Source organism: Pelodiscus sinensis, chromosome 2 (genome assembly GCF_049634645.1).
Source record: "Pelodiscus sinensis isolate JC-2024 chromosome 2, ASM4963464v1, whole genome shotgun sequence".
In the NCBI taxonomy this organism is placed as follows: Eukaryota; Metazoa; Chordata; order Testudines; family Trionychidae; genus Pelodiscus; species Pelodiscus sinensis.
Window position 1 is genome coordinate 207,093,308 of NC_134712.1, and position 20,247 is coordinate 207,113,554.

At 41.9% G+C, this 20,247-nt stretch overlaps 1 protein-coding gene across 1 annotated transcript in view; it reads left to right on the forward strand.

Moving 5' to 3' along the window:
- THSD7A (thrombospondin type 1 domain containing 7A) overlaps positions 1-20,247 on the forward strand; it is a 538,075-nt gene that overhangs the window by 468,652 nt on the left and 49,176 nt on the right. The window contains exons 17-19 of the mRNA XM_025180361.2: positions 12,398-12,576; positions 16,439-16,444; positions 17,151-17,284. Of these exons, the coding sequence (XP_025036146.2) occupies positions 12,398-12,576; positions 16,439-16,444; positions 17,151-17,284 (319 nt within the window). The remainder of the gene's footprint in view (positions 1-12,397; positions 12,577-16,438; positions 16,445-17,150; positions 17,285-20,247) is intronic.

Here is a 20,247-nt window from a genome sequence, read left to right on the forward strand (position 1 = left end):
GTGCTTTTCCGGAAATTCAAGGGGCCAGTGTAGAATCATAGAATCATAGAATAATAGGACTGGAAGGGACCTCGAGAGGTCATCGAGTCCAGCCCCCCGCCCTCAAGGCAGGACCAAGCTCCGTCTACACCATCCCTGACAGATGTCTATCTAACCTGTTCTTAAATATCTCCAGAGAGGGAGATTCCACCACCTCCCTTGGCAATTTATTCCAATATTTGACCACCCTGACAGTTAGGAATTTTTTCCTAATGTCCAATCTAAACCTCCCCTGCTGCACTTTAAGCCCATTACTCCTTGTCCTGTCCTCAGAAACCAAGAGGAACAAATTTTCGCCTTCCTCCTTGTGACACCCTTTTAGATATTTGAAAACCGCTATCATGTCCCCCCTTAATCTTCTTTTTTCCAAACTAAACAAGCCCAGTTCATGAAGCCTGGCTTCATAGGTCATGTTCTCTAAACCTTTAATCATTCTTGTCGCTCTTCTCTGTACCCTTTCCAATTTCTCCACATCTTTCTTGAAATGTGGCGCCCAGAACTGGACACAGTACTCCAGCTGAGGCCTAATTAGTGCAGAATAGAGCGGCAGAATGACTTCACGAGTTTTGCTTACAACACACCTGTTGATACAACCTAGAATCATATTTGCTTTTTTTGCAACAGCATCACACTGTTGACTCATATTCAACTTGTGGTCCACTATGACCCCTAGATCCCTTTCCGCCATGCTCCTTCCTAGACTGTCGCTTCCCATCTTGTATGTATGGAACTGATTGTTCCTTCCTAAGTGGAGCACTCTGCATTTCTCCTTATTAAACCTCATCCTGTTTACCTCTGACCATTTCTCTAACTTGCTAAGGTCATTTTGAATTATGTCCCTATCCTCCAAAGAAGTTGCAACCCCACCCAGTTTGGTATCATCTGCAAACTTAATAAGAGTACTCTCTATCCCAATATCTACATCATTGATGAAGATATTGAATAGTACGGGTCCCAAAACAGACCCTTGAGGAACTCCACTTGTTATCCCTTTCCAGCAGGATTTAGAACCGTTAACAACAACTCTCTGACTACGGTTATCCAGCCAATTATGCACCCACCTTATCGTGGCCCTATCTAAGTTATATTTGCCTAGTTTATCAATAAGAATATCATGCGAGACCGTATCAAATGCCTTACTAAAGTCTAGGTATATGACATCCACCGCTTCTCCCTTATCCACAAGGCTCGTTATCTTTTCAAAGAAAGCTATCAGATTAGTTTGGCATGACTTGTTCTTCACAAACCCATGCTGGCTATTCCCTATCACTTTACTACTTTCCAAGTGTTTGCATACGATTTCCTTAATTACCTGCTCCATTATCTTCCCTGGGACAGACGTTAAACTGACCGGTCTATAATTTCCTGGGTTGTTCTTATTCCCCTTTTTATAGATGGGCACAATATTTGCCCTTTTCCAGTCTTCTGGAATCTCCCCTGTCTGCCATGATTTTTCAAAGATCATAGCTAAAGGCTCAGTTACCTCCTCTATCAGCTCCTTGAGTATCCTGGGATGCATTTCATCAGGACCTGGTGACTTGCTGACATCTCACTTTCCTAAGTGATTTTTAACTTGTTCTTTGTGTATCCTATCTTCTAAACTTACCCTCTCTCTGCTTGTATTCACTACGTTAGGCACACCTCCAGACTTCTCGGTGAAGACCGAAACAAAGAAGTCATTGAGCATCTCCGCCATTTCCAAGTTCCCTGTTACTGCTTCTCCCTCCTCGCTAAGCAGTGGGCCTACCCTGTCCTTGGTCTTCCTCTTGCTTTTAATGTATTTATAAAAGGTCTTCTTGTTTCCCTTTATGCCTGTAGCTAGTTTGATCTCATTTTGTGCCTTTGCCTTTCTAATCTTGCCCCTGCATTCCCGTGTTGCTTGCCTATATTCATCCTTTGTTAGTTGTCCTAGTTTCCATTTTTTATATGACTCCTTTTTTATTTTGAGATCATGCAAGATCTCCTTGTTAAGCCAAGCTGGTCTTTTGCCATATTTTCTATCTTTCCTACACAGCGGAATTGTTTGCTTTTGGGCCCTTAACAACGTCCCTTTGAAATACTTCCAACTCTCCTCAGTTGTTTTTCCCTTCAGTCTTGCTTCCCATGGGACCTTACCTACAAGTTCTCTGAGCTTATCAAAATCTGCCTTCCTGAAATCCATAACCTCAATTGTGGTGGTCTCCCTTCTACCTTTCCTTAAGATCATGAACTCTATTATTTCGTGATCACTGTCCCCTATACTGTCTTCCACTTTCAAGTTCTCAACTAGTTCCTCCCTATTTGTTAAAACCAAATCCAGAACAGCTTCTCCTCTGGTAGCTTTTTCAACCTTCTGAAACAGAAAGTTGTCTCCAATGCAGTCCAGAAACTTATTGGATAGCCTGTGCCTCGCTGTGTTAGTTTCCCAACATATGTCTGGATAGTTGAAGTCCCCCATCACCACCAAATCTTGGGCTTTGGATAGTTTTGTTAATTGTTTAAAAAAGGCCTCATCCACCTCTTCCACCTGGCTAGGTGGCCTGTAGTAGACTCCTAGCATGATATCACCCTCGTTTTTTACCCCTTTTAGCTTAACCCAGAGACTCTCTACACAGCTATCTCCTACGTTCATCTCCACTTCAGTCCAAGTGTGTACATTTTTAATATACAAGGCAACCCCTCCTCCCTTTTTTCCCTGTCTGTCCTTCCTGAGCAAGCCGTACCCTTCCATACCAATATTCCAATCATGCGTCCCATCCCACCAGGTTTCTGTAATACCAATGATATCATAGTTGTATTTATTGGTTAGCAATTCCAGTTCTTCCTGCTTATTACCCATACTTCTTGCATTTGTATATAGGCATCTAAGATACTGATTTGATCTTGCCTCCCTGTTGTGCCCTGACCCTCCTTTCTCCTTGCCATTATAGGCCGTAGTCCCCCCCATTTCCAACCCATCTCCCAGTCCCGCACATTCAGCACTTACCTGTGGGCTTTGCTCACCTGCCCCCGACAAACCTAGTTTAAAGCCCTCCTCACAAGGTTAGCCAGTCTGTGTCCAAACAAGGCCTTCCCGCTCCTGGAAAGGTGAACTCCATCTCCGCCAAGCAGTCCTTCCTGGAAGAGCACCCCGTGATCAAGGAAGCCGAATCCCTCCTGGCGACACCATCGTCGCAGCCAGGCATTCACCTCCAGGATGCACCTCTCTCTGCCCAGGCCCCTACCTTTGACAGGAAGGATAGAAGAGAATACCACCTGCGCTCCAAACTCCCTCACCCGTACTCCCAAAGCCCTGTAGTCACACTTGATCCGCTCAGTGTCACACCTGGCAGTATCATTTGTGCCCACGTGGATGAGTAGCATGGGGTAGTAGTCAGAGGGCCGGATAATCCTCGACAATGCCTCCGTAACATCTCGGATACGGGCCCCTGGCAGACAGCATACCTCTCGAGATGAGCTGTCAGGGCGACAGATGGGTGCCTCCGTTCCCCTCAGAAGAGAGTCTCCAACCACCACTACTCTACGTTTCCTCCTCGCAGTGGTGGCAGGAGACTGCTCAACCTTGGTGGTGCAAGGCCTGGTCTCCTCCACTGTGGGGGGTGACTCCTTGTCTCCTGCTGAAAGTAAAGAGTAACGGTTATGTAACAACACAGTGGGAGGGTTAGGAGCAGGGGTGGAACACTGCCTGCTGCCGGAAGTAACCAGCTGCCAGTGCTCACCCTGCACCACTGCCTCCTCCATAAGTGGCTGGTCAACAGTCCCACATTCTAGGACAGTGACCTCCGTGGACTCCACAGGAATACTGTCCAGGAATTCCTCATGGCTTCGAATGCTCCTCAGCCTGGCCACCTCCTCCTGTAGCTCTCCCACCTGCTGCCTGAGAGATTCTACCAGCAGGCACCTTTCACAACGGTTGTCTCCCCCAGCCTGGAGATCACTCAGTGGGAATTGCAAGCCACAAATACAGCAAGACCACACCAGGACCTGGGTAGAGGCATCCATGCTCAGGTTCTCTGTCTGGATACAGGCACAGGTGGAGGAGACAGGAGAAGTACTGGCACAAGCGCTACGGGTCTTCATCACCATCAGTCACTCCCTCTGCCCAACTCCCTCTTCAACTCCCCTGTCTGCAGTCCCCTGTCCGCTTCGCTCCCCTGGTCACACTGCTCTGGCTTTTTAAAGCCTGCTTGCCTAGGTCAGGCCTGCCCCCTTCTGAGTCACACAGGGGAAGGCTGAGCCTGAGGCTAATCAGAGGCAATCAAGGGAACAATGGAAGGCTCTCAGTCCCAACTGCCACAGAAGCTGAAACTGAAACTGCTAGCACTCCCTGGAATCAGACTCAATTCACACTTCAAACTGTAAAATTCAAACAGTCAGGCACACACACACACTCACACCACAGCTTGTACTCTCACCGGGTAGCCTCTTCGGCGGTGGGGTCGCTTTGCTCTCCCTCTTCAACTCCCCTGTCTGCAGTCCCCTGTCCGCTTCGCTCCCCTGGTCGCACTGCTCTGGCTTTTTAAAGCCTGCTTGCCTAGGTCAGGCCTGCCCCCTTCTGAGTCACACAGGGGAAGGCTGAGCCTGAGGCTAATCAGAGGCAATCAAGGGAACAATGGCAGGCTCTCAGTCCCAACTGCCACAGAAGCTGAAACTGAAACTGCTAGCACTCCCTGGAATCAGACTCAATTCACACTTCAAACTGTAAAATTCAAACAGTCAGGCACACACACACACTCACACCACAGCTTGTACTCTCACCGGGTAGCCTCTTCGGCGGTGGGGTCGCTTTGCTCTCCCTCTTCAACTCCCCTGTCTGCAGTCCCCTGTCCGCTTCGCCTCTTATTCCAGAAAAGTGGCTGATTTTCCAGAATAAGTGGCCCAGTGTAGACACAGCCTAAGATTTTGAGACCTTGTCTCCAAGTTATAGTCCAATATACTCACCCCAGTTGGAGTCAGACTTTGCATACAGACATCAGCGCTTTGAGAATAGAAAGAATCTTAGATCTTCCTATTTCGATTGCCTTGTTCTCAGGCAGGCAATGAAGTCCACTTAAATCTGCCTATCTCATGTTTGTCTTACTTCATTCAGCCTGTCCTCTGAGCTCTCTTATTGTATTATTGCTGCGCTGGGAGCCTACTGTGCCTACTGACAACGGGTTCGCTGTCATGTAACAGAAACTCCTGTCTGGCCTGACCAACTCTACACCTCGCAAATTACTTTTATGGTATTTGATCTACAAAGAATATCATGTGAGATATCAAACAAAAACTTGATCATGATAGCCAGCATGAAATATTACATGATGTGTGCACAGACAACAATTAAGACCTTGTGTGTTTACACTAAACTATATTTAAACCAAGAAAACCAGGGAGAGTGACTAAAGATTCCCTAGATCAGGGGTGTCCAAACTTTTTTCAAAGAGGGCCAGATTTGAAGAAGTGAACTTGCGTGAGGGCCGTCCCCGCACTCTCAGCCCCAAGGCGGAGGGCCCGCAGGGTCGGAGGCGGGCGGAGAGCGCAGGGCACGCCGGCCTCACGGCGGCCCGGGGGCAGGGCGAACCCGCAGCCGAGCGGGGGAGTGGGGCTGCGGACGTGCCCTACAGGGCAGGCTCTAGGACCGCGGAGGCCATGGGCAGCGGCGGCGTGGCCGGAAGCGGCGCACTGGGCGCGCCAGTTCAAAAGAGCGCCGGGGAGCCAGGAGAGGGGGAGGAAGCGGGGGCCGTATTAAATCGGAACACGGGCTGCAATTGGCCCACGGTCCGGACTTTGGACATGCCTGCCCTAGATGAAGGAATGTTGACTTTCCTATCTATCCAGATGTTGAATGTAAATGGAGTAGGAGTAGCCAGAGACAATGGAAATTATATTTGTGTACTGATTCAATAAGAAAAGTAAATTTTCAGAAGGATTCAAACAGCACAGAAAGCATGGAGTCTGCATCTTGAAGAACAGCAGAGGAGAGGAATTTTGTCTCAGACTATACTTCAAAAGATAGATTTCAAAGATTTACTTAACTATAAGAAGGGGGAACGCCACCCTGGCTATCTTATTACTGAGGGAACACAACATGCAGTGCTTTTTGTATCCATGAACACAGCATCCTGGCCACATAGAGCTTGTGACACAAAGACAAGGCTTCTATTTTCTGTTTTTACTACCCTTGCTTAGCATCACTTGAATCTCTGTTCTTTATTAATCAACTCTTTCTTGGTATTACTATACATTTACTATCTTGGTGCAATATATTAAAGCATGCAGTATCTGCTACGGCAACAGACCGGTGACTGTCCTGTCTCTTTGGAGGCAGTGGACTTGGTAATTTCTGTTAGTATCCAGTGGTAGGGGCTGGATTTTGCAGAGCAATACTCTTCAAGGGGATTCAGGATCTGAAGTGTTCCAAGTGTTACATGCAAGGTGAAATAGGAGCTGGCAGAGTACTGAAAATTTGTTGGATTGGCTAATGCACTGGAATGTCAGGGAGCTAACACAGTTTAGTATCTGCAGATTTCTGTTTCGCTGAGGCAGAGAGAAAGTAAGGAAATTTACAGTCTATCACCTCCAAGAAAGTATCACTCTCATCTTCTGTCCTCCTTTGTCTGCTTTCCTTCCTTCTTCCTTAGAAAGAGATCAATTCTTTCCTGTCTTCCCTTCTCTGGCACTCTTTTCTCTTTCATATCTCCCATGGTGTCAGGCTCCTCCTCAGAATCTCCTCTTCTCCCTGCACTTCAACCTTATTCATTCCTTGGGAAGGCCTTCAGTCTCTCTGTTCCCTTTGGAGAACTCTTTGCACCTGGGAAGCTTCTTCCTTCCCCCTCATTCTGCTAATGCTGAAGATCCATCGTCAGACGCTCTTCTGTCTCCCACCAGTAGCTAAAAGTCTTCACTCATTTGTTCCCTTTATCTTTTGATAGTATTTCCTCCCTGAGGACTCCTGCCTTTCCTCCTCTACTCTTTGGTGAAAGCAAAAAAAACCCCTTCTCCTATGTCTCCAGTGGTCGAGTCGAGTCCCCTCTTATTTTCTACCTTCAGTGCTTGTTATTCAAAAGTCCCCACTACCCTATTGTCACAGAGGATTTGTGGGTGCTGGTGTCATGGAGAGGCAGGAGTGATACAACTCTTGTGGAGCAGATTCCATCAGCACCCTAGACCTGTCTAGCCAGCAAAGGACGTCCTCTCAGTGGAAGGTGGACTAAAAGCTGGCTGGGGAGCAGATGTTGCCTGGATGCGTAGAGTTTCAGTTATACAGTCTTTTATTTACATAGTTGTTGTATGGTAATTTACCTGCTAATGCCTCCCTGAAGCATGTCCATTAGTCCTTCACAAATCATAATTTTACTCCATTATAGTACTTTGGAATTAAATCTAGTAAAGAATTTCAGGTACTAGATACAATTATGGCTTTAGTGCATTGTGAATGAAAACATTTCCAGCTGAATGGTGCAAGCATATGGAGATTTTTACTACATGTGGCATCATTACAGGTTATTGTGGTACAGCTTAATTTGCCATTTTGGAGGATCATTTTTAATTACGCTTTTTAATTACAGTTTAAAAAAAGTGAAATATGTGACTTGAATTTTTTTTGTGGATATACGATCTAAGTGTAAAATTGCAAAGTGCTTCTTGGGTTTTTTTCAGCTACATACATGCAATGCACTACACACATTGTCCTACTAGAAGAATTCTTTATTCTGTGTGTATCAACAGGGGAAACAAAGCAAAATATGTGCTAAACTGGTAGGTCATTTAAGAAAATATGTCCCAAAACCTTCCCTTTTCTTATCCCAATAACCACTTGACACATAGCCCCCCGCCTTATATGAATATTTTGTGGCAGTCACATCTGAGAGTGCCTGAATCTTTGACTGAGACGGAGATAAATTGAATCCCTTGAGTTTACAATCAGATGAAGTTAAACTTCTAAAATATTTTATGCTAGAGTCTCAATAAATGAGCTAGATGAACTAATCTAGGTTGATTGAAGTTATTTTCTGAAAAAGTGAATAATTTATCTAAAATGAGATGAAGTTGTTTCTTCCATATTTTAATTGGAGAGAGAGAAATTAACAAACACTAAAATTGTGTGTTACTGTTAAAATAGAAACAGCTTTACAGGCTAAAATGATATAAAAGTATGTTGAAACTAGTATAGATAAAAGTTTGTGCCTAGTAGATTAGAATGTCAAGTAAAAATTAATCTTAGAGATATAAAACAACACCTCATATTTTAATAAATAGCCCAAAAAAAACCTGCTATACAGTTATTTTCTATTCTTTCTTAAATTCTTTGTTATGATTAATTCAAATTGTAATATTCCAAAAATATGGAAATCAGATGTCTGGTTTTACATTCCATCTTAAAGTGCTTGTTGCATCCCATGGAAGATTTACTGTTTGAATTTTATGCATTAACATTTAGTGTAAGATGGAGCTTTGAGGTCAGGCACATCTGAATTTCAGGATTAACCCAGAAATTATCTATAATCAATGTCACCCATTCTGCTGCAGGGCAATCCAAACTACTACATATCATATGACTTGCCAAAATATGTCTAAAATAATGTACCTTTCATAAAGTATCGTTCAGCTGAATGTCAAAAGTTACTTAATAAATAAGGTCAGAATTCAGTTCTGTGATGATACATTCTTTGAAGGACAGCTTTACATAGATCAAAATCAAGATATATTCTGTATGGCTATTTAACTAGCTAGCAATTCCAAGCAAATGCAAGCTGTAGAAAACTAGAACCAGAATTCAGAGCTTATTTGAATGTACAGGTAAAATGTGTGTATTTTAATTGTACAGGGTTTTTTTTTATTTCTACAGCACCTTGTGGGTAACATAGGTTGCTAGGAAGTGTCTACAAATCTTATTTGGATATAAAAATGTTTCAGATGGTTCTGAATCTTTGTATAGCATGTAATTGTTTGGTTTTAGTTGTCTTCAGAAAAGATCTCAGCAGAAAACAGTTCTCTCAGATTTTAAACTTTTAAAGAGAGTGACTAATATCATAGTTAATTAAGATGATAGGTTACCAACATGTGAGGATGGACAAAAAGCAAGGAAACTGCTAGGATGTAAAAAGAAACCTGAAGAAAATTACTATTAAAATATTATAAGAAAGAAATGTGTGTATTATCTGCAGTTCTGGTCACTCTTCCAGACCCCAATTAGAAATGAAAAAAATAGTGGGGGCTTTTTTTGTTTGCTTGCCCACAAGCCAGGCTCCACCTACAAGTCAAGTGGACAAGTGAAAATTAATGTCATTCACAGTAGAATGTCTAGATTTTTAAAGTGTGACTGGGAGCCCGCTCTGCTTGGCTGTTGAAGCTCGGCTTCCCCTCAGTGAATTTGGACGCAACTCTGGGCAGAGGTGGCCTAAAACACATGGCTTCTGGAATCATTTGAAATGACATCAGAATCCAAGCTCTTATTTTTTCCTTTTTAGTTTGGGTCATGGTTGTAAGAAAACTTGAGAACCTGTCACACCTGTGACCAGTATAATGATGTCTGCCTGAGTCTGCAGATGGTGACTCGCAATGTCCTCTAGAGGCAGGGAGGGAAGATAATCCCATACCTGTTTCTGGAACAGACTGAGCCGCTGCTGCTCTACTGAGACTCGGATATCCCATAGATTCCACTATTCCCCTTTGGCGTCTTGGCTTCATAGGTCAAACTGCTAACAAAATAAGTTGTCTCTCAAGTGCCACTCAGTTATAGCATTAAAATGTATGTATTGTGCATTTCTTTATACTAAGAAAGTCCCTCTCCTTTCATATTTGCTTTGATGAGCAGTGAAATAGATGTGTAGACATATAAATTATTATTAGGCACCTGAGTTAGCACCCTTTAGGGATGAATGAGACAATCCACATCTCTTAGAGTTAGTATTTCAGGCTCTCTACAAATTTGGGCTACCATCACTGTGTCCATTAAATTTTGAAATATTGTTTGAGTATTTCCTCAGAATAGTAATGGATGCAGATATTTCATTTCATGAAATTTTGGAGAGTAAGACAGAAATCTTAAAAAAAAGAGAGGTGTGCAAGCTTGTCGATCTAACATGACCCAGTGCTATTCAAATCCCACTTTTATCTCAAAACTATACAACAGAAGTGGAAAGAGATTCAGAGAAGAGGAATGAAGATTACTAGAGGCCTGGAAAGACTTGTATATGAAAAGATATTGAAAAGTCTGCAGTTGAGAGTAGGTTAATAAAAAGAGACAATATAGAAGCAGTCAAAATAATAAATAGTATAGAGATGGTAAGTTCTCTCTAATACAGTAAAACTCCGATGTTCCGGCATCTGACGGTCCGGCACTCCTGATGATCCGGCACCATCAGGAACCCGGAAGTGCTCCGGGCAGCCGGACCATTGGAGCTGCTCTGCCCCCAGCTTCCCCGATTTAGCCGCTGCTAAAACTGACCAGCGCTGAATCCGGGAAGCAGGGGGCAGAACAGCTGGAGTGCTGCCAGGTAGGTCCAGTAGCGCTGCCCCTCAGGGCTGCGGGACCAGCCCAGCAGCACCCCAGCTGTCCCGGATTCAGCCGCTGCTGAAATTGACCAGCGGCTGACTACAGGAAGCCCGAGACAGAGCTGCTCTGCCCCAGCTTCCTGGAATCAGCCGCTGGTCAGTTTCAGCAGCAGTTGACTTGGGTACACCTGGGACAGAGCAGCTGGGGTGCTGCTGGGTTGGTCCCCGCAGCGCCGAGGTTTGGCGCTACCAGACCAACTCAGCAGCGCCCCAGCTGCTCTGTCCCAGGCGTCCCGATTCAGCCGCTGCTGAAACTGACCAGGGCTGACTCCAAGAAGCCCGGGGCAGAGCAGCTCTGCCTCTGGCTTTCTGGAGTCAGCTGCTGATAAGTTTCAGCAGCAGCTGACTTGGGGACACCTGGGGCAGAGCAGCTGGGGTGCTGCTGGGTTGGTCCAGTAGCGCCAAGGAGCGGCGCTGCGGGACCAACCCGTCAGCACCACAGCTGCTCTGCCCCAGGCGTTCCCAAGAGCAGCTGGGGTGCTGACGGGTTGGTCTCGCTGCGCCAAGGGTCGGCGCTACCAGACCAACCCACCAGCACCCCAGCTGCTCTGCTGCAGGTGCCCCTGATTCAGCCGCTGCTGAAACTGACCAGCAGCGACTGAATCGGGGACTCCTGGGGCAGAGCCGGACTATCAGAAGGGAGGGCTATGAGGGGGTCTAGGGTAGCATCCCCCCACCCCACCCCAGACCCCTCATAGCCTCCCCTTCTGATAGTCCGGCATATCTGATAATCCGGCACCCCCTGGGTCCTAAAGGTGCTGGATTATCGGAAGTTTACTGTAGTACAAAAATAAGGAGGCATTCAATGGAATTAAAAGACTATAAATGTAAAACTGTGACCATCCAGAATGTGATTCATTTTCAAACTTCCTCTCATCATGTTATGAATTTGCTGATTTTTCAACTGAATGTAAAATTATTTTCATTAATAAGTCTACATTTGCCATCAGTTATTACATTGAAGTACCTGAGAGACTACCATAATTTTTCCATACATATTATGTAGGGGATATTCTGTATATATTTAGGATATCTCTACAGTAATTATATGGTTTATCAATCATTAAAACTAACTTTTATGGCTCTTGTTGTAAATGGTCATATAAACCATGTACACTATATAGTATAGTTGTAGTGTATTCTGCTTTTGAAAAAAAATGTTGTCAGTTATTTCATTGATTTAGGCATAATATCCTAGTTACATCCTGCCACACATGACTTTCTTTCCAGTTTCTTAGGATCCATGAGTAATCAACAGTAAGCATTGACATTCTCCTTCAGAGTGATTACTGTCTGTACTATTGAGGGCAGATGGTTGTTAATCTGCAAATCAGTAATGTAGCTGACCACTCTCTCTTTCTAGCCTTGAATAGGTCACAAGATGTTAAGTTTACTAGTTCCAAGCTGTTAAGACACAAGTCTTGTGGTCTAGATAGACTAGATAGATACATATAACCACAGTGGACTTTCTTCATACAAATATACAAAAGGTTTGCACAATTTTTTTAACGGATCATTTCTGCAGCATGAGAATAATGCAGCAAGAGTTAGTGTCAATTACACTTTAGCTGTTGAAAAGCTGGAATTTGGAAATCTTTTATGAAAAAATATTTATCAGATCATTCTGAAAATACTCCGCTGTTATTTTAACACAATAGTTTGGTGTATGCATCAGTTTCCTGCTGAATTTAATTTAGGCCAAATGGTAAAGATATATCTGCATTCCCCCATTTCTATAAATTCAAACTTCGGATACTTTAAACAAACTAGACTGAAACTTTGGGGAGACATGGCAGAGCAGCATGCAGGTGAGATTTCTCTTTCCTTTCCATTGTCTCAGGTTACATTGAGGAAGCCTGCATTATTCCATGCCCCTCAGACTGCAAGCTCAGTGAATGGTCCAACTGGTCTCGCTGTAGTAAATCCTGTGGTAGCGGAGTAAAGGTTAGGTCTAAATGGCTCCGTGAAAAGCCCTACAATGGTGGAAGACCCTGCCCGAAGCTGGATCATGTCAATCAGGTAAATTGAGTTACTTTTCTTTAGTGATATATTCCTTTTTTCTGTCCACAAGTTGTATTACCTATATAGAAAGTCAGTGAATAATTCTTCTTTTCTGAGTCTTTTACATGCTTTTTGAATTGAGTAATAAGTACGGGCACTGGTGGAAGGCAAAAAGTCTTTATATGCAAAATTAGAACACGGGCTTTACTCTGTGTGGATTTTTTTTAAATCTATTCAATATGCTTCTATCAAAGGCAAAATTTACAAGCCTCAATTCTGCAAGGCCTTGAATGCCATCAGCTGCAGATCGTCATGGCTCTGCAAAATCATCTCTTCAGCAACATGTTTAAGAACAAGAGATAACGCTCTCAGTATACAGAGAGGGAAGTTGAATTACTAAGTCCAGGAAATTCATCTCCTTAATTCTCTGTCATACATAATAGATAAAGTACATGCAAAGTAAGCAGCCTATGAAGAATACCAATTTATCATGATCAGTCTTTTCCTCCTCCATCTGATTACATCATCATGAGAGCTATGCACCAAAGTAAATATTTGTAGTGTTATTATCTAAAAATTAAAAAAATACTGCTGCTTCTTCATTAACAAAGAAATTGCTCTCCATTTTAAAAATATCATGGAACCCAAACATCTGATTAGACATATAAGTGGTGTAGTTCTGAGCCTGAAAAACAAAACACTCCCCACCACCACCACCACCACCACCACCCCAAATCCCTTTGGAGGGCCTTGTGAAATTCCTCTGGACCTGCCTGCCTTTCTTATAGTTCTCCATGCAATCAGTGAAATTGTTGTGTAGGCCCAGCCTCCTTTCCACTGTCTCCCCCTATCAGTAGCACACAAAAAAAAACAAATATAAGGAACATTCAGAATATCCATAATATGACCACATGAGGTTTGGCCTTCCAGGAGCACTTGTTTGTTAAAAAAGGGATAGATTGAAACTGAAACTTGAATGTGTAAGTGCCTGGGTGTTGGAATCCTTCCCGGGACAGCAGTCAGATTAATGGATCACGGGAGTACCTCACTAATCTCTCGTGAACTATAGTTGTCTGTATTTAGGGTGCCAGATGGTTTCAACAAAAATACCGGACACACTTGACATTACATCACAATCTACATTACATCTGATTTAGAAAATATCAGACAGTTCTATTTTCTCATTGATATTTTCTCAATTTGTTTCCCGAACAGAAAGCTCAAATACTGGTCTGCCCGGTTCAAAACTGGACACCTGGCAACCCTATCAGTATTCAAAACTCAGACACCAAGCAGGATGCTCTCAGCAGAATCTTTTTAAAATAAAAAATGATCCGCTACTAGCAAAGATGTTTAGTTGGCAATTTGTGTAGGAAAAAGCTGTTTCCGGTTCCTTGTCTCTCTCTACATTGATATATTAACCTCACATTTGGATTTCATTTGCATTTGAGGATAGCATTGTTAAATGGTCCCATATTCATCTCAATAAACATCTTCAGGGAGAGGGGAAAAATCTGGCTGTTCATATTTGAATAAGGTACATGTTTTTAACATCACCCTATTAACATTTTGTCAATACTGAATGAAATGGTGTGCTGACTGATGTTTCAGCTTAAGGGTATATAATCATTCCTAATTTAGAAAATAAGTTATGTCTAGAATCCACTTTAACACAAAATGCAAGTTATAATGAAGGCTGTGTTGGTTTTGAGGAACATGTTAAAAATTACAGACAATACATTATAATAGGAGCAAATTATAGTTTATGAAAACATCTCTTCCTGGTTGTACATTAATTCAGCACAATATTTTATAATAGGCTCTTATACTTCAGGATGTCAGAGGTAATATTTCTATATTGCTGGGTTTGTTTATATATATATATATATATTTGCATATAGCACTGCTGCCCTCTACTGTTGTGTGGTCTAGAACCTTTTTTTGCTGCAGCTTTGTAGCTGACAAAATAATCCCATATTACTAAAATAAAAATAATATTGCAATCTGATATTGCATGTGGAAGTGACTGTGCCATCCATAAAGCTAAGATTTTGTATCTCTTAATATTAAATACACTTCACTGTAAATCCTTAAGTGTGGAAATCCCACAAACTCAGCCTGTGCCAATGACAAAACAGCTGCCTGGGACTATTTAATTAATCCACATCTGATCCACAGCTCAAAGAAAATCAGCAGGGCAAACTAGCACATTGTCATGCCAACACTTCAGAAGGAAAGGTACTGCCACTTGTAAATAATAATATTTAATATAAAATATACAGATTAAATTTTGCTGTTGTTACCTATCAGTGTGCTGGAGAGATGTTGCGAGGACTATGCTACCATTGGGGATGATTCAGCAAATGTTTCCACTATGGGGAGAAAGCAACATGCTCAGTTTTTCGTGCCACATTCCAATCCTCTATGCCTACTCTTCAAAGTAGCTGCCACACACAGGGTTAGGAGGAGAGAGAATTCCACACCCATGTTGCATGGAGGGGGAAAAGGCATCTTATACTCTTCTCTCAGGCATGTTCAAGTAAGAACTGACAACAGTCTTGCCTTTAATCTAAACCTGTTTTCATTCGTAAGTGATACTATTTTCTAATGATTTGCAAATATATCCATACATGCCAACTGTCCCACTGAAAGGGAGACCAATCAAACCATCAATTGTTTTTCTGCTCTCTCCATCCTAAAACATCTCATCTGAGGCTAAAAGGTGTTTCCTAATTTCTTTTTCCTGGAATATTCTTATTTACAGTTTTCTCTTATTGGCAGAAGTGTATGCGCAGCATATTCAGTCATGATGTGACATACGGATAAACAAATATCTTAAATTCTCTGTGGAGCAGGAAATTGTTGAAATTAACTTTGAAAATGTGTTATCTTTTCCCTATACATCTGTAGTTAAAAATTATCTGCATTGCTATAGTGCAGGTTTGCAGGTGATGTTTCTCTGACTGTCAGAGAGATTCAGCTGCAGAGACAGATCTGAGTTTCCTGGGGAAAATAACATCTCCCTTTTCATTGGCTTCAGGGATTCTTTGCCTCCACATCTACCAAGAGGCATGAAGTCCATGACAATGTCTAACTCTAATTGCTTGCTATCAGAGATAGTCACATAAATGCCAATAATGTAGAGAGAACTCCAGTAACAACTGGGCCTCAGGCATGAGCTCTGTCTTGGATGACTGACGGTTACATTTCTGCCAATAGCTAGAGAGCGCCATATTGAGATTTTCCTCCAAATTTCCTGGAAATGTTGGATCTACCTAACTGATAGCAGATATACAAGACAGCTAGAGATTAGCTTTCAGTGGTAATTGGCTTAAAATATTGGACACGAACTTAAGACAGGCCAAAAAGATATTTAAAACTTGAGAAGGATGAGATCTTTGTCTCATTCACTACTTTTACAGCCATCCCACAGAATCCACAGTACAATATTATTAATAAATAAAACACAGTCTTCCATCCAAAATTACTCAGGAAGCTCTTCAGTCTTGGAGAGATTAAAATCCTATGCCTGTAAAAAATTGATACCCATGGTAGGCAGAGAATAAAATAGTTTAATAATGTGTTTATGAACAGCATGAGGAAGAGGTGAGCATATTTGCACTAGTTCTCCACCAAGGTAATGTCTGAAAGATTTATGTTCTTTAAATGCTGACTTCTTGCAGAACATGTTAGGAGAGATGCAAGAGGGAAAGCTGAGTCTTATCTGACTTAAGTGGTGAGGCCTTCTGCTTGGTAGAGCCCATAAAAGATTGTTTTTAACCAATGAAGCACTCATTCAAATACCTGCGTTTTGCTCACTAACTAATGTTTCTATTTATTTTTGGTTGTTCCCCTGATTCGTGGCAAATACCTACTCCAGGCTCAGGTAAGAATCTCTAAAATAAGTATCTAACATTATAATGTGCTTCCTGATCAAGCTCTATAATATATGGGCTATTTGGCCTTTTCTGTAATTGTTCTTTACAAAGATGCATGTGATGTTTATAGGATACCATTTTTAATGTACTTCAGATACATTCTCTCTATATAAAATACAATCTTAGCACAATATAATAACTTTAGGCTTCATAGTTAAAAATAGTTGGCATTAAGGGGCCGGATTATGCTCTAATTTATATTGGTGTAATGTAGGGAGTGATAACGTTGGAATCAGCCTTTCTCAAACACACCAAATGTCCACAACTAATGCTATTGTGTACAGTGTGGCCTATAAAAGGAAAGATTGAGGAGCAAGTTAGCAAAGGGAGTAGCAGAAGGCTGGTTTTCCCTAGCAGAGCAAAGTAAAGGAGACTGTGTGTTTTCTCTGGTGTATATTAGCAAAGGTAATGGTAAGGTGCAGAAGACAATTTGTGCTATTAGTTACTTAACTTTTAATTTCTTTGTTTTTGCGTCAGTTTTTTAATGTCTGTTGTAATCGCAACTATTTCACAACCTAGTTGTACCTCAAGTAAGATGAAATCTATCTTTTCAATATAATAATATTTGTATCTTTGCTATGTCACAATAACAGTTTCTGCATACTTATATCTGCATACTGTGTGCAGCAAACTCACACTCTGTTTGGATTCCAGGTATATGAGGTGGTACCATGCCACAGTGACTGCAACCAGTATATATGGATTACAGAGCCCTGGAGTGTCTGCAAAGTGACCAATGTTGACTTAAAGGAGAACTGTGGAGAAGGTGTGCAAACCAGGAAAGTGAGGTAAATAGAATGTAATTCTTCTCTTGAAAAAAACCCTCACCTTTAAATTATTATGACATTAAGGAAGCAAAATTCTATAGAGGACTATTTTGACAAAGCATTTTTGCACCAGGTGTTGAGTTAGTGGAAATCTTTGTAGATTGAAATCAATGGAGCTACACTCGTTTACATCCTTTGGGTTTTTTAAATAGAACTGTAACTTACATTTATATAGTGCCTTTCAAAGGCTAGATAACTCCAAAATGCTTTATACATTTCACAGAGATCCTTTCTCACTGATCAGTGAAATGCAACCATTTTTGTGGTGAAACATAGTAACCCATTTAGCAGCACACAAAATACTCCACAACAGTTAGGGGCAAAAGGTGAAGGATGCCATATCCAATTGAAAACACAGTGGATCAAGGTACTCAGAATGTAATAATCCCAACTGGAATTTGGCCAGGGATTGTGGTTAATAACCCTGTTGCTGAAAAGTGCCAAGAGAACTTTACCACAGGTGATCAGTGTCTCAGACTTGCATCTAAGTCCAAAGATAGATTAATGTACTGTATGGAGTCTTATGTTATCAGCAACTGTGCTGCTCCTATTTCTGAGTTTTATGCTTAAATTATAAAGAACAGTAGAAATAGCTTTTTTTCCCATAGTTCTTATTGATGTGATAAGGAATAGCTATGGAAGTCCTTAACAATATTTTAAATGTGGAATATATATGGCCTAGAAAGTTCTAAATATAAAAGTAACGGGTGAAAGTCTCTGTTCCACATTAAATTGGCACATCATCAGAGCAGAGAATATGGACCTATATCTGGTGCTGGTTTTCACCATCTTTTTGTTACCCTATTAGTCCATTGGGTCTACTAAATGAACCTATGTTAACAGTGGATTTGAAGTGCCCAATGTTCTAGCATGGTTGAAATATTGCTGACAGATTACAGTAGAACAACTCCTGACAACAAATTCACAGACATCGGCTGGGTCTGGAAAGTAATCATCTCTGGAGAGAGAACAGTTCTTCTCAGAAGCTATTACATAATTACCATAATTACATTATTATAGTACTAAATAGTTTGTTTCACTATAAAGTCACATGGAGTACAATATATATTTGTTTTAATTATTTAGTTATTGTGAAAGGTACCAGATTTACAGTAGAGACTGAAAAATTCATAGAGCAAATTCATATTGTGCCTTTTTCCCATTAATTTATGAGAACACTGATCCAGAGCAACAATTGCTGAAGATAAAGGGGTATAGAGGGGTAGCCGAGTTAGTCTGGAACAGGAAAAACTTAAAAAACAACTAATAGTCTAGTAGCACCTTAAAGACTAACAAAACATGTAGATGGTATCATGAGCTTTCGTGGGCAAAACTCACTTCTTCAGATGACTGGAGTAGTAAAAGTCCACATCCAAGAATAAATAAAGGAAGGGGGGAGGAGAAAAAGAGAGAAAAGGAGGGGAGAAAAAAAAGGAGAGTCATTGAGCAGATGGTTCAAATAGTTACAAGAAGCTGATAAGAACAATTAGCACCTCCATTATTTGGTTGGTTGTTAAGTCATTAGGATGTGGGAGGTAGTGTGGGAGCCGCCAGTCGATGTCCCTGTTCATACTATTTGCATAAGAATTAAACTTGTGAATGAAGTTAAATTCCAACCCTTCTCTGTGTATTTGGCTTGTGGAACTGGCCTGAAACAAAATAGTGACTTGGAGATCCATTAATGAGGGTCCAGGCAGACTAAAGTGTTCTCCAACAGGTTTTTGTGAATTGCCTTTTTGGATATCTGATTTGTGTCCATTAATTCTTTCCCTTCGAGTCTGTCCAGTTTGGCCAATATACATGGCAGTGGGGGCATTGCTGGCATTTGATGGCATAGATCACATTAGTGGATGTGCAGTTAAATGAATCTCTGATTTGGTGGCTCATGTGGTTGGGTCCAGTGATGAAATTGCTTGTGTAAATGTGTGGGCAGAGTTGGCACCGGGGTTGATTGCAGGGGTGGGTTCCTGGATGATAATGATAATGGAGGTGTGTTGATAAGGGATGATAATGGAAGTGTGTTGCGTGGTTACTGGAAAGAATTTGATAGAGGTTAGGGGGCTGTCTGTAGGTGAGAATTGGCCTTTCCACCAATGCCTGTGAGAGTGAGGGATCATTTTCCAGAATAGGTTGTAGATAGTGGATAATGCGTTGGAGGGGTTTAAGTTGTAGACTGTAGGTGATGACAAGTGGAATTCTGTTGTTTTCTCTTTTTGGCCTGTCTTTGAAGTAGTTCAAGTCTGGGTACTATTTTGGCTCTGTCAATGTGTTTTTTCACTTCTCCAGGTGGGTATTTCAGTTTTAAGAATGCTTTATATAGATACAGTAGGTGTTTGTCTCTGTGGGATTGGAGCAAATCCAGTTGTATTTTAGGGCTTGGCTGTATACAATAGATTGAGAAATGTGTCTGGGATGGAAACTAGAGGCATGAAGGTAAGTGTAGCGGTAGGTAGGTTTCCAGTATAGGGTGGTGGAAATTTGTCCATCATTTAGTTGTACTGTACTGTCAAGGAAGTGGATCTCTCATGTGGACTGATCTAGGCTGAGGTTCATGGTGGGGTGGAAGTTGTTGAACTTCCTGTGAAATTCTTCAAGGGTCTCTTTCCCGTGGGTCCATATGATGAAGATGTCATCAGTGTAGCATAAGTAGAGTAAAGGTTTTAGGGGGCGAGACCTGAGGAAATCTTGTTCGAGGTCAGCCATAAAGACGTTGGCATATTGTGATGCCATGCAGGTGCCCGTGGCTGTGCCGCTGACTTGAAGATAGAAATTGTCTCCGAAATGGAAGTAGTTGTGGGTGAGGACTGAGCTGCCTGGAATAGTTAAACTGAAAGCCAAGTAGTGCATTGCAATTGCATGTTAGACTCTGCTGGTTCAGAATGCTGTCTTTTTCCCTTTCATTAAAAAAGTAGGTACATTTTAAT